This window comes from Saccostrea cucullata, unplaced genomic scaffold, assembly GCF_032062105.1.
Source record: "Saccostrea cucullata isolate Sc308-1 unplaced genomic scaffold, CSIRO_AGI_Scuc_v1 ctg3516, whole genome shotgun sequence".
NCBI lineage: Eukaryota > Metazoa > Mollusca > Bivalvia > Ostreida > Ostreidae > Saccostrea > Saccostrea cuccullata.
In genome coordinates this window covers 448-14,868 of record NW_026932587.1, presented here as the reverse complement: position 1 = coordinate 14,868, position 14,421 = coordinate 448, and the positions used below count along the sequence as shown (strand labels likewise).

Here is a 14,421-nt window from a genome sequence, read left to right as displayed (position 1 = left end):
ACAAATTTTACATGTTCTTAGACGAACACCTGGTCAACATTGATGTACTTGAATCATGTTCTGCTTTGTTATATATGCAAAAAGGATAATTAAGTTTCATCATCAATTCTTATAAACATGCCTCGTTTTGGAAAATGTTAGAAATTAAGCATGCTCGTGCACAAAATCAACTAGAGGACATAAATATCAGCTTTATATAAAATATCGCTACTATATTTAATTATTCAAAAAAAGCTGACAAAAATTACTTTGCGAAGAGCTAGAAGTTGAAGTTATTGTGATACTAGGTGAGACATGAGTTGAAATGGCTCCACTGGACGATACCAGAGGTGTTTCACTTGGTGATGAGCTTACATGGAGTGCATTCGATGAAGTAGAAACTAATTCCTTCAGTGTGCTGGAGACTTTATCTGAAGATATCGATCTTAGTGTTGTAGAAGATGCAGTTTGTTTTGTTGAAGGTGCATGTGTTGAATTATGTGTTGTTGTATGGCATTTCGAAAACGCGTGTTCTGTAATGATGAAAACTTTAATTTTTATTAGAGAGTATAAAGTGATAATGTTTATGATTGGCATTTATAACATTATCTTATTTTACCTAATATCTCAAATTATCTCTCACCGATACATGTATCACCCTTGCAACATTTCTCGTTAGCACCAATATGACACTCACCAGACTGTAAGATAATTTGATGAAACCCTTTTATTGTACCCTTTATTATCTTGTTCTCCTAATTTTTAGCACTGTTACCCATACAAATACGGATGAACTTAAACGTAAAAAAAAAAAATAGAAAACATACCTGTATGTAACAGGTGCCTTCTTGCACACAGCTATGTAAGTGAACCTTACATTCAATACATTTTACTTTATGACAATTACCTCCATGACAAACAGGACAATTCACAACTATAAAATGGACAGAGCAAATTACAACTGTGATCAATACATACTCGTAGTAATACTCGCAAGAAAAATTTACTTGATGCAAAGATTATTTTTAAATCCAGCTGCTTCAATGACAGCGACGCAGTTACAACATATTACTCATTTCTGTATGAAGAAAATCAATGTTGATCTACCTTAACATGAAAAATAGAAGAAAGAGGAGAGGAGAAAGTCGGAAGAGAATGTGTGTGTGAGAGAGAGAGAGAGAGAGAGAGAGGCAGAAGAGAGAAACAATACATTTTGGTTAGAACATATGGGCTCGTGGAATATTGTACTCATCGGATAGCTAAACCATCGTATAGACATCAAAAACGCAAGTAATTGTATGATATTCTCGCAGGCACATAATTCCTGTTAAGAATTTCTCGAGTTATCATTTTCAGAATTCGAGTCTTTCTGTCATTATTTATCAATTCTCAATGTGCTGCATACTTGGGGCGTAATAAACAAATTCAAATTTCCCTTGTACAATAAATCAAATCTCTCGGACATAATTTTTTCTTTTGTTTGTAAAAAAAAATGTAGTACTAGTGGGAGAGAAAAGGAAAGCCCTTAGGGAGTCATTCAGAAAATATCAATAAAGAAGACTGGGGGGTAAGGCGGATGAAGTGCCTATAGTGCGACAAACATGAAATGAAAAATTAAATTTCAATTATATCCAAATTTTCTTTGATATTTCATCTAACATTGAAGTATACTTAACGTAAAATCTCATCAATTTACAAAAATCTCACAAAGACTGATATTGTTTGCCTATGAAAAAGCATACAAACACTAAAAAGAACAAAAAGGTCATTTTTACATACGTTAACAAAAAATTTCAATACGAGTGGGTCTTTGCTCCAACTTTTGCAAAGATAACCCTGAAAGTTTGCAATTTCATATCAATTCATTTATTGACAACATCACCATACATTGGCATATAGTCATGAATACAACAATTAACATACATAGATAAAATATCCAAGTAAGCATATCAGGTTTGTTGAAAGTTTTCCTTCTTAATATCAAAGCACATTTTCAAAAAGTTACATACTCTTCTAGCAGTTTTAATTTAATACTAGTCTGGTAGTGTTGATAATGTAATGCAATAAAACACTGAGAGAATTACCTAGTTGATTTAACTAGTGTGCCTAGTAAAGTGTTCGTCGTGATTAGTAATCACTCTGTGTACTAGCTAAGGTAGTGAAAAGTTAAATGATGGTCGTAAAGATACTTAGATACCTCGTGAAAGTTACTTATAAATTCTTATATTTACTAACATTATCTAGTAAATCTACCCAATTCCTAGTAAAACTACTTTTGATGTAGTGATTGTATGGACAGTAAATTTACTAGTCTTCCCAGTGACTTTCACTAGTTATTTTTTTTCAGTGAATATACATTTTTTGGTTTAAAAATCATGGAGCAAAGACCCAATATATCTTAACGACACTTTAATGACAAAAAATTCGCATCTTTTTGAGAAATTCTTCGTCCATTAAGTCAAGGTTCCTATCACAAACATGATTTAACGCCCAATTCCATCATGAGCAATGTTGATTTAGTCTCAAAGCAGTGACATACCTCGGAATTTTATTGCTAGAGTTCGAGTCCCACGAATACCATTTTATATTTTAAGGAAAGAATATTTTTTCCGATATTTTTTTTCCCTCGGAAAAGGTTTGTTTCTCATAATTTCATAAATTTCAATAATGAGAACTTAATTTAGATACTCAATTTACAAATTGAAGACGATTTCTTAACATCTGAAGCTATAGGCATTCTGCACGCCTTGTTCCCCCATCTTCTTTCAACAAAGATAACAGAAATCTAAATCAATGCTTTCTCATTTTATATGAATTATCATTTATAAATTGATTTTTACAGCAGAGGATTTTCTGTAGAAAAAGACGTTCGTACAACAATAGCCTCAAGTTAAATTCCCAAGTATCTTCTTAAACAATCGCGATCACTACAGCACCAGATTTCACCAGCTTTTAAATTTTTCATGAAAAGGCAATCTTCTTTCTGTCAAATAGAAATCAGCATAAAAAGCAATGTATAAATTCAGGCAAAGATATTCACCCCAGTTAACGCGCAATTAGAAACGCTGATGCAATCGGTAACACACATCAAAACATTAAAGAAGAAAGTATCGTATGGGGTTACATTAAAACAGTTTTACTTTATTTAACTTTTTTTCAAACTACATGTAATCTTAAACTGTTGAAATATTTATTGAAAGACTGGTTTCTATTATGGCATATTTATGCAATCCAAATTACCTTTTGTTTACATAGCATTGTTGCAACCACTATTGAAATAACGACCACTATTGAAATAATTATATCAATAGTGGTTGAGAGTGCATTTCAATATCAAACATAGTTAGTGACCACTATTGAAATACAACCACTATTGAAATAATTATATCAATAGTGGTTGAGAGTGCATTTCAATAGCAAACATAGTTAGTAGCCACTATTGAAATACGACCACTATTGAAATAATTATTTCAATAGTGGGTGAGAGTGCATTTCAATAACAAACATAGATAGTTACCACTATTGAAATACTACTACTATTGAAATAATTATTTCAATAGTGGGTGAGATTCTTTGAATAACAAACATAGGTTGCAACCACTATTGAAATAATGTTCACTTTTGAAATAAAAATTTCAGTATGGATTAAATTATTGATTTTATTAGTGCATTGAACAATGAATCCAATACATATTGAAATAATTATTTTAAAAGTTGCTGACGCGGTGAAACTTTTCTTTCAATTCTTGTTGTATATTTCAATAGTGGTTGAAACCTATGGTTACCATATTGAAATGCACTCTCACTCACAATTAAATAATTATTTTCGTAGTGCTCGTATTTCAATAGTGGTTGAAACCTATGGTTATTATATTGAAATGCACTAATAATTATTTCAATAGTGGTCGTATTTCAATAGTGGTTATTACATATTGTTTGTTATTGAAATGCACTCTCAACCATTATTGATATAATTATTTCAATAGTGGTCGTATTCCATCAGTGGTTAGTAACTATGTTTGTTATCAAAATGCACTCTCAACCACTGTTGATATAATTATTTCAATAGTGGTAGTATTTCAATAGTGGTTACTAGTTATGCTTGCTATTGAAATGCACTCTCATCCACTATTGATATAATTATTTCAATAGTGGTCGTTATTTCAATAGTGGTTGCAACAAAGCATATCATGCCAAGTTAAGATAATTATCTCCACAAGTCATGATAACTTTCTTGTTAACGTAGTGAATAATTCTCGAAAGGAACATTAAATAAACAAAACATACCCTTGTACAATGCGTTGTAAAGTTTGTTCCTGGATAACTTCTTATCATACAATCTTCCTCAGGATAACACGTTTGATTCCACACACAGTTCAACTGTCCATCGCAACTGGGGCACTGGATGCCTATTAAATATTAAACGTAATCAGCTTTAAGCACAGGTATTTATGGACACTCCATTCCCCGATATTCAATATTCGATATTGTTGGATATTTTTTTCACAAAGGAGATTATGAGCAAAAGGCCTAAAGTGAGACAAACATGAAGGTGGAAATTGAATTTCAATTATATCATAAATTTCAATAATGAGAACTTAAATCTAAATACTAGATTTCACAATTTCAATATAATTCTGAAGCTATGGGTTTCACTCATAGTTCACTCATCGCCTTACATACAGTATATTCATTACACTTATTCATCATGTGTACCATAAGAAATCAAAGTACTGAAAGCCAGATTTTAATTGTTCAAGTATTTTGTCTAATCTGAAATTAGTGCGTATTTAATTTTTTTTTCTTCTGGCCATTTATGTTTAACGGGTAGAGTTTTTATGCTTATAAACTCCGATGTAAGTGAAAATGAAGTTAGCTTGCAACTTTACGGTGATTCTGACCAAAAACCTATACCTACATCTACACCAACACATGAGATGCAATCCCCACTGTCAACCCGCAAACACACATTGTAACCTTGTTTGATGTAAAAACTAGAATTGTTGTCCTCCAGAGGGACAAAGAACCGAAAATCAAAAGCTGGATTTCATCACTAACAACTGTTAATTGGATAAGCTTAAATCGAAATGAAGGAGCTCGAAAAATCTGTCAGAAGTCCTTCCAATTTATTTTTTTAAATTATCAAAAACCGTTTTTCCGTCAGAAGTCTTGGAAATGGTAAGTGTTCTTTAAAAATTATGCATTTTGACGTGATAACGTCATCACGGCGTTTCTGGTTTTAACGTTACGTTACAACTGTAAGAATGATCCCGGGAATATTTACAAACATACATCATAATAATTCTAATATATAAAAATATTCTCAAAATTCTAATCTTTTGAAAAATGTTCAAATTTAAAGAAATTCAACACTCAGACCTCTCCATAAAAATCAAATCTGAATAGCAAATTTGAAATTCATCAATTTGGGAGTAGTTCACACTTTTTAAAGAAACATCTGACAGTAAAAAAGCTTTGTACTCAATAGTCACCCTATACGTTCTGAAAAACAAGTGAATCGACAGCATGTAAGAATATTGGAATTATTTTTAAAGATATCTACCTTTGTCTGAAATGCAAACAGATAACGACAAATGAATCCATTGCTTTATAAATGAGTTATAACAACAATCAGAAAGTGAATAAACGGACATTGTGTTTTAATCAAGAAAAGAATATTTAAGTTAAATCTTTAACTAAGTCTAAATCACTGAAAAGCGTTTTTGCTTCTTTCCAAGCACCAAGGACATTGATTGAACAACCCTCGTATAATCAATATTTGAGCCGTTTTTATTATTTAAGGGATCGCTGTTTATTTTTTTGATTTCATGATGTGAAAAAAATACTGAGTGTCTTGTGTGATAATTTTATGCATAAATGCATGAACTTTTCATGCAAGCCAATCGATTGATCATCATCATGAAAATTAAAAAATCTTGCAGTATTCTTTATATTCACATTCTCTTGATTCCTCCAATCCACTTGCTCTAAATCCCGCTTCTGTCTCTATTTGCCCCGGCACGCATGTGATTTTTTTTTTAACTGCGCCTATCGATGAATCAGTACATTGATGAGGAAATAAAGTCCATTAACAATTTGTAATTTTATCTCGGACAAAGAAATTGGAAATGTTAACACTGTCCATTAAAGTGAGGCATGTCAATTTCCTTCACACACTGTATTTCAACCTGCTCATCTCTACCTTTTCATTTTGGGCTAGATTCATCTTTTTTGCCCGCAATCTAGTTCTGGTAATGACTGCTGGTTTTATATCGATGATTGTTCGTTTTGCAACTGATTAAGTCTGTTGATTTTACAATCAAGTCTCTTGATTTAAAGCTGTTTTATTGTACATGTATTACAATACATTTTTGAAAATGATAAAATTGTGGGTATTTTTACCATTTTCGCCGCCCTTAAACACTCTCTTTGCTTAAGGTACATTATATTGAAGACAATTTTGTGTTCTTTGATGAAACTAAAGCTAACCTTTATGTGTCATTAGCAATAAGAAAATAAGGATGCTTATAAAAAAAAAAGACAACTAAAGCACTTTGAAAGAGAAAGTCCTGAAGTTGTTATATCATAAATAGCAATAAAGAGAACTTTAAGCTGAATACTAAAATTCACAATTTGAATATACTTAAAGAATCAAATTTATTTCATCTTTTGTGATACAATTTAACATAACTTGGGGCATTTTACGCTTATAAACCGCGAAGTTTCATTCCTTATACATGTAATTTAACTTCAGTGTAGACAATAAGACAATTTTTCCTCTGGAAAACGCTTCAAATGTAGCATATTTTAAAAATAACGGAAAGCGGAGTTATACGTTTTGATGTAAGTCATTGTGACGTAGGCAAGTTATGCTATACAAAATTGATAAAATCTTTTTACCCAATCAAATGACGTGTTTATAACTAAATTCAAATTATTGTGAATTAAAGTGAGGCATGCCAATTTCATCCATACACTGTATTTCAACCTGCTGATCTCTATCTTTCATTATGGGCAAGATTTATATTTTTTGCCCGTAATCTAGCGTCATTTCAGGTAATCAATTGAAAATACTTTTTTGTCTTGTTTGCGAATAGGCTAATATTCATGACGTAACAAAATAGTAACTAATATTGTATATAATGCTTTAAGAAACTGAAGATCTGACAAATATTTAAGGAATGACTCTAATTCTTGGCCAAATTATCGAGTATAATATGGTTTGGGTCAGTTTACGCTTTATAATCCGCGAAGCGGATTATAAAAAAGCGTAAACTGACCCAAACCATATTATACTCGATAATTTGGCCAAGAATTAGAGTCATTCCTTATAATTTAATTTTAAAATAATTAAACAACTGGGGATGTAGAATTCTGTTGTTTTTATGAGTTCAAATTTACCGCGCAATAATACAACCGTAGTAACGGAAGTGATGGGAAGCGAGGGGAGGTAAAAACTGATACACAGATTTAGCAGCCATGATGCTTGTTTACATGAGGTAAGATCGAGCAACTGTTTGAAATTAAAGGTACATTCATTAAATCTGATATTTTCCATGAATCCCAAGGACTGGAAATGAGGGGATTGATGGATACTGATGATTCAGCTGGTTGTCAAGGGGGTGTGTCCCCATACCAAACCAGATTATACAAAATGTTATACGTTCCTTTTTGGAAACCAACCAATGAGAGGCAAGAATACAAACAAAATTAAATTATATAGCTTTAACTAGTATTGAGTATTTATATTTTGCCTCCTTTAGAATTTTAAAGAAATATGGTCTACATTTATAATATAACATTCCTTACTCATGCTATAACATAAAAATGAATAATTAAATCAACATATAATACACAGTATTACTATGATCGCAACTAACATACCTTGAGTAATAATGTCAGGTGTGCTAACTGTAACGGATAAATAAACTAATTATTCATTCAAAAAGGAAATGTACAATCAATCAGTCAGTCATATTAGAATTAACCAAGAATTTGAATATCATATTCAGGTAAACATATCACATTGATATCGTGTTGGTTATTTATAAAAGAAAAAAATTATATTGACTGACGCTACGCAATGGTAGCTTGATAAGAAACAGAAACATGTCGATAAATGAAAATCACCTTGTGTTGTTGTGGTTACAGGAGCCACTGACGTTGACGTTCCTTGGGCTGTCAAAAAAATACGAGGTCTTTTTTAATGAAGGATATGGAGATAACAAACAGTATTCAATATCAAAGTTCATAAAACAATACAAAACAGAAGCAGAGCAAAGACGGTCCTCTAAAACATCAGGTAGTATCGGGTGCCATGGAGGAGTGAGCATCCCCTGCCGACAGGTCACAAAGTTGATGAAGATATATTGCTGCATAAGTAAGGGAAGTTGACGATAGAAAAGTTAAAGTCATCACGTTTATGATAGAGCTTTGGTGTTAGATTACCATTAATGTCTTTTCAAGTAAAATATACAAGTATGAAGCCGATATGTCAGACTCTGTGGTATCTTTTGTCTCTAGCTCCCCATGATATATCGTATCGACACAGGAATGGAAATTACCATTGTTAATTGACAATACGCCGTCGATGTATCTAAATGTTGAGTTGAAGTCCACTGCAAATGTTGTTGTTTTTTTTCACGCATAAGATTTCGCACAAATTCTGCTTCATATGAATGCAAAAATAAGTCTGCTAATAACGCAACTGGTACCGATGGAAATTCCAATAGATTGTTGGAATACCTGGTCATCAAAAGCCACACAGATATTGTCAATCAGAAACTCAAGAAAGCGTCTGACGTTATCTTCAACAGAATCCATAACATTTATGAAATTCCGATGCCAGTTGAATGATCGGGGTTTTCTATGATTAAAAAATGTATGGTTGCCCTCTCCCGCCCAAATGGCTAAAATGGCTCGAATCAAAGGTTTTGTAACGCCAAGAGAAACATTAAATGTTTAAATGCAAGCCACATGCCAGCATTTTTATTGAAATCACTTATACCTACCTACCTTCCACCAACCAAATTTTCCTAAGGGCAAATAAACATTATTTAAAACTTGATCTAATTAACTTTTCGACACTCAGATATTAAAAGCAATACCTCCTTTGAAGAATAAATATATATTTCGTATATCTTTTCGCCATATCATTAATTGATATTATATATTAGATTCGAGATGTCGATCTGTTTTTCTTTGATTTTTAAATATTATGAGATGATTAATAACTTTATTTTGGAGTAACTGGAATAAGATTGCTAAACAGACAATGAAATACCTTACCCCTACCCCCCACCCCACCTCCACCCCAACCCTCATCCCCCAAAAAAAGACACAATCACTTGATATAACTTCCTATGTTGAATTTTGAAAACCTATTCCAGTCATGATTTGAAAAACAACATGCCCTTGGGCCACATCGCTAATAACTTTAGCATCGCTGTTTTTTAACAGATTCCAGATATCTGCTGTTCCTTCTATCTTATTTTAGGTTTTTTAAGGATGACGTTTACTCAGGTTTCAGATAACAGAAAGGAAATTTTATAAAGTATTTCTCATGAATTAGGGCATCAAAACTAATCTGAGGCTATAGATAGTTTAGAGTTCTTATCAGTAAGATTTTTGTAATATTCGATTTAAAATGGGGAAAAATATAAATATGACAGAGGAAATTCGGACTGTTATAATTATCACATTTCTGGCCCAAACTCCAATCATTTCTTTATATGAAGCAACGTTGTTCCATTGCTATAATATTACATTATTTAAAGAGTTTAGTTGCTTGTAATATTTTGTGTGTATAGAAAAAAATTGGTCATAATGTGAAAAATTGAGGTATTTCCCGAGAAATACTCAGGGGCCACTAGCATGAAAAGTAGGTCATTGACCTAGTTATTTGAAATTGAAATTTATCACAAAAATCATTGGTGTATAATGCGCAATAAGTGGTTTTTCGTTCTTATCAGTGGAATTTTTGGTCATCTGAGTAAAGGTATACCTTAAGTAAACAAAGTTAATCTCGAAGCTCCACAGATTAAATATCTTCCTTCATTTATTTCAAAGTTCGGACAAAAAGGGGAGGGGGGTAATGATGTCTACATAATACCAAAGAGTTTATTATTCCGTTATTCAGAAAGGCCGAGGAATTGCAATTATAATAATGATCTAAAACACGTTGACTAACCCAAATCACGTGGCATTTTACAGGACATGTTGTTCGATTAACTTATTTAGTAATTTTTTACCATAAAGTAGGAAGGCATGGATGAAGGATTAAAGCAAATTCCGGGAGTACAACAACACCCGTGCATGGACTTCATTTTGGTACAACATATTGTGATTAAAGTTGAATTAAATCAACAAATAAATTACAGAAAAATTAGATTACGATTAATATTGTATTGTATTTAATTCAGGAACTATCTGATAGATATGTACGTAAACAAAATGAGACTCTCTCTCTCTCTCTCTCTCTCTCTCTCTCTCTCTCTCTCTCTCTCCAAAGCAAACCAGCAAAGTAGTGTGCTTGATACAAGTTCAACATTATTTGAAAGAAAATACCAGTACTCGATTTTTTACGGTAAACGAATTAAATGGTTTGACTATTGAAATTAGGCTGTAAAAGTGTAGTATAATTAATAATGAAAATTTGTTATATTCAGAAGCTGCAGATCAGTACCTCACTGCTCTGAAAAAAATGCAAAGAGTGATCAGAGACTCCGGTCTGTCAATAAATTATTATTTTCCGGGAACTACATGTGTACAGTTATGCTGCTATTACGGACTATGCGTCTGTAAACGTCAGCACACTGTTTTAGCATGTCATATTGTGCTATTCGATTACTGTCGATGCCTTATTTTTCGCGAGTATTTATTATAGCGAATGATCTCTTGAGCATAAAATCTCGAGAAGAATAAGTCGCAAATTGACGGTTGGTCAAGAGGGTTTACATAGATTTCAGCACCATAAAAACAAAAACAAGTAATTTCATTTCCCGTTTTGTGCTTCTCGCGAAATTACACGATAACTAATTTCACGCATACATTTAGGAATCTACAGTAAGTACGAATGCGATGTCTACTTCTTGTTTATCCGAGAATTTATCTTGATCAATACATTGGCATGAAAAAATGTGTTCACATCTGTGTGTTAGGTGTTACTACTGAGCATTGACATTGTTCAATTATCTAGTACATATGTATGCTGTTTTGACAAACTTGGTATCTAAGAATTTTTCTGCAATGGCTATAAAATTTTGGGTTATCTGTTAATGGATGGCGGTGCCAAAATACAATACTTCCACTTTCATCTAACAGCTATATGCATTCCAATAGGCAAACTTTTTAGAACAGTGAGTAAATGAAAATTTGATGAACCATCACATATACTCGTACATGTAATATAAAGTGCATTGTATTACCTTGACAATATCCACAGTACAGCGGACATTTATCTCGTCCCCACTGGGCGTACGTAATGCAAACAGAAGGACCATAGATTTGACAGTTCGATATTTGGTTAGAGCAATTCAAACTACTTTGGGATAATGCTAAATAAATGTGAAAATATAAATTTAAGACAATTACAATAAGAATATTTCAAAAAAGTCGATATGCAATTCAGATAATAAATGAAAAAGCACAACTGTTATGGTTACCTTCGCAAGTTTTATTTCTTAGCTCATTCTAAAGTAGGTGAAGGGCATCGAATGTGGAAACATGAAACACGTGTTTTGAATCTGAGGCTATATTTAAAAGTTCCTGTTCGGATATTGAGTTTGCGATTCCTATTGCGAATGTTTTAATACCAGCTTTATGGGCTAAGTTGGCCGCCTGACTTGTTGCTGAAAGTGAAATGGACTGTCCGTCAGTCACAACGAACAAGACGTCACTAACAGGGGCCCTGTCACCACCAATAGGGTGAAGCTGTGCTGAATCGCGTAGGTGATTGCTTCAGCAGTGTGTGTGGAACCGGACATATATGGAATTCTATCGATGGCATTAAGAATGTCTGCCTTAGTATGGTATGTCTTTAAGTTGAAGTTTTCACGTATTCTTGTTGCAAAAGACACTGCACTGATTTGTACATTGGAGGGTCCTATGTCAAACTCTTTTACGAAGTTTTTGACAAAGTTAAGTTGTTCCCTAAAATGTCGCACTCCTTCACTTCCTGAGGAATCCAACAGAAAGACAATGTCAGCTGGTTTCAAGTTGCAATCTTAAAAAGTAGATGTTTAAGATGAAAGTAACGTAACCTGCGGTTATCTTTATTTCTGAAGCAGTATTTTGAGGGTAAAAAGGAAATGACATTAAAGACAACGATCTTCATTATATGTTCCTTTATCGGATATAAAAATCATCAAATGAGAAGATGGTGATTGCAATTAAGAACCTTTCTTATTATGATTCAATAATTGCTTTTGAAGTCAACTTACGAAGGAGAGGATTTGGTGTACTCACTGGGTTGGCTAAGAATCCATTTGCCTGAAAATAAAGGAAACCGAGAATTAAGAAATATATCATTTTTACGCTGTCTACTTCTTTACCATTCACTGGTTTTGTAACACAAGATATGAGAGGATTTGGTGAACCTACTGTGTTGGTTTGAATGCTGTTAATTGGATACCTAAATATGTTAAACAAGAATCCATTTGCCTGAAAACAAAGGAAACCGAGAATTAAGAAACATATCATTTTTACGCTGTCTACTTACGAGGGGCTATCAAAAAGTTCGTGGACTAGCGCCATAAAATTAAAACCGCTTTAGGTACATGAATGAATTTTAAAATATTTAGTTACCATCATCTTTTCTATCTATAGAATACACTACAAATCATAAATTTTATTTTTGAATAAAATAATGATGTGTTTGTAAGCAATGATATGTCCATGCGGCGCAACCTCGAAAATGACGTTTTTTCCTACCTAAGTATAACTAAGAAAAACTATTGTGATATGAACATTTGACATCCAAAAAATCCCGTTAATTCAGGGATGTGTTGGGACACTATTGTTCCATAAAATATTAAATTTTTACCTCATTCTGGAAGTTCTATGAAATTTTATCGTAAATTTTACATGGAGTATCCACACAAATGTTGCCTTGAAAATGACGTCAAACGGGGGGAGGGGTTTCCTTTTCCAACAATCTATAAATTTTTGCCCCTGGAAAAACTGGTATACACCTAGGAAATGTTTAAACTGGCTAAGGAGAAATAATATACATCCAAATTACTTGTTTTTTAAATGCCAAAATAGATGTAGAGAGAACAGGAATGCACGGTTTATGTCGATCTGAGTCAAGGTGTGAAAAATCAATCACGTCAAAAAATGACGTTGATCATATGTTGAAGATATTAAACTAAAAAAAAAACAAAATATGCTGGCACAATCAAGCGAGGATCTCTGCCATGTTATAAACCCATTTGCAATAGTATGCATTGAAAGCCGCTGTTCATGGCATTGTAAAGTCATATAAATAAGACGGATTAAAGTCCTTACTCAGCTCCAGGGAACCTCATAAGAATGAGGTAGAGGATGTAGACATTGAAAAACAATGACGTTGTCGGACGTCAAAAAACTAAACGGAGACGGCGCCGGGTGATGATATAATGTCGTTTTCATTTTATGATAATTAGGGAAATAATGAACGTATCAAGCTAAAATTTTCAACATTTCTTTATTTTTTGTTGCTTTATGCTCCATAAAATTTTTTTAAGCTCAGACAACATAGTACTAATTTTATAGCCTCAGTCCACGAACTTTTTGATAACCCCTCGTAGTTGTTACCATTTACTGGTTTGGTAACACAAGATAAGACCTGACAGATCTGAATTTCTAAAATGTTCAATCCCAAAAGAAAGGTCAATTCTACGATATAGAATGCAATAGCTGTGTTAATATGGATATTTGTTTTTATCTTAAAATTATTAAAGATATATTTTAAAATTGAAAAAAAAGTAACGTACATTTTACGCCTATCATCAGATGGGGCTCGTTAATGTTTTGCATTTAAAAGTGATGAACAAAAATTTGATTTTTTGTGCAGGTAGGAATGAATACCGAGCAATAGCGAACGCTGATTCCGCATTATATATCGATAAATTACTTTTTGCTTCCGTGTCTGAGTTTTATTCAGATTTAGCTACCAGTATATAAATTCAGATATATAGGACTCTAAAGTGTGATGGGACTCCAAAGTCCGATGGTCACGCCAAAGTCCGATAGTCTGCGCCAAACCCCGATGGTTTGACACGCCAAAGTCTGATAGTGCGGGGGAAAAATTAACGCTTATGACATCATAGTACTGCTGTGCCAAACTGCGTCGCCGCTCGCCGCAGAAGGATAAAACGTACGCTCAACTAGGACCTCGGGTCCCCCGCAAATAGTTCGTTATTTTGCGTAGTAATAAAACATTTTAGGAACTCTTCAGGCATT

At 33.0% G+C, this 14,421-nt stretch overlaps 1 protein-coding gene and 1 long non-coding RNA gene across 2 annotated transcripts; both read right to left on the bottom strand.

Moving 5' to 3' along the window:
• Nucleotides 1-2,830: 2,830 nt before the first annotated feature.
• On the bottom strand, nucleotides 2,831-7,792 carry LOC134235502 (uncharacterized). Its single transcript, XM_062717634.1, has 3 exons — nucleotides 7,789-7,792; nucleotides 4,267-4,388; nucleotides 2,831-2,962 (listed from the first exon to the last, which is right to left on the bottom strand). The coding sequence occupies exons 1-3, from the start codon at nucleotides 7,790-7,792 to the stop codon at nucleotides 2,870-2,872; spliced, it is 219 nt and encodes a 72-aa protein (XP_062573618.1). The 3' UTR covers nucleotides 2,831-2,869.
• A 308-nt stretch (nucleotides 7,793-8,100) lies between these two features.
• LOC134235501 (uncharacterized) lies at nucleotides 8,101-12,650 on the bottom strand. The gene is made up of 5 exons (XR_009985418.1): nucleotides 12,580-12,650; nucleotides 12,420-12,468; nucleotides 11,643-12,202; nucleotides 11,406-11,534; nucleotides 8,101-8,157 (listed from the first exon to the last, which is right to left on the bottom strand). It is a non-coding gene; the product is annotated as an uncharacterized LOC134235501 (long non-coding RNA).
• Between the last annotated feature and the right edge of the window lie 1,771 nt (nucleotides 12,651-14,421).

What these genes read in the sequence shown, in the direction of transcription:
- LOC134235502 (XM_062717634.1), bottom strand. An exon ending in TTACAACGCATTGTACAAGG is followed by an intron (nt 2,963 to 4,266) that starts GTATGTTTTGTT and finishes TCTATTTGACAG; the next exon opens with AAAGAAGATTGCCTTTTCAT.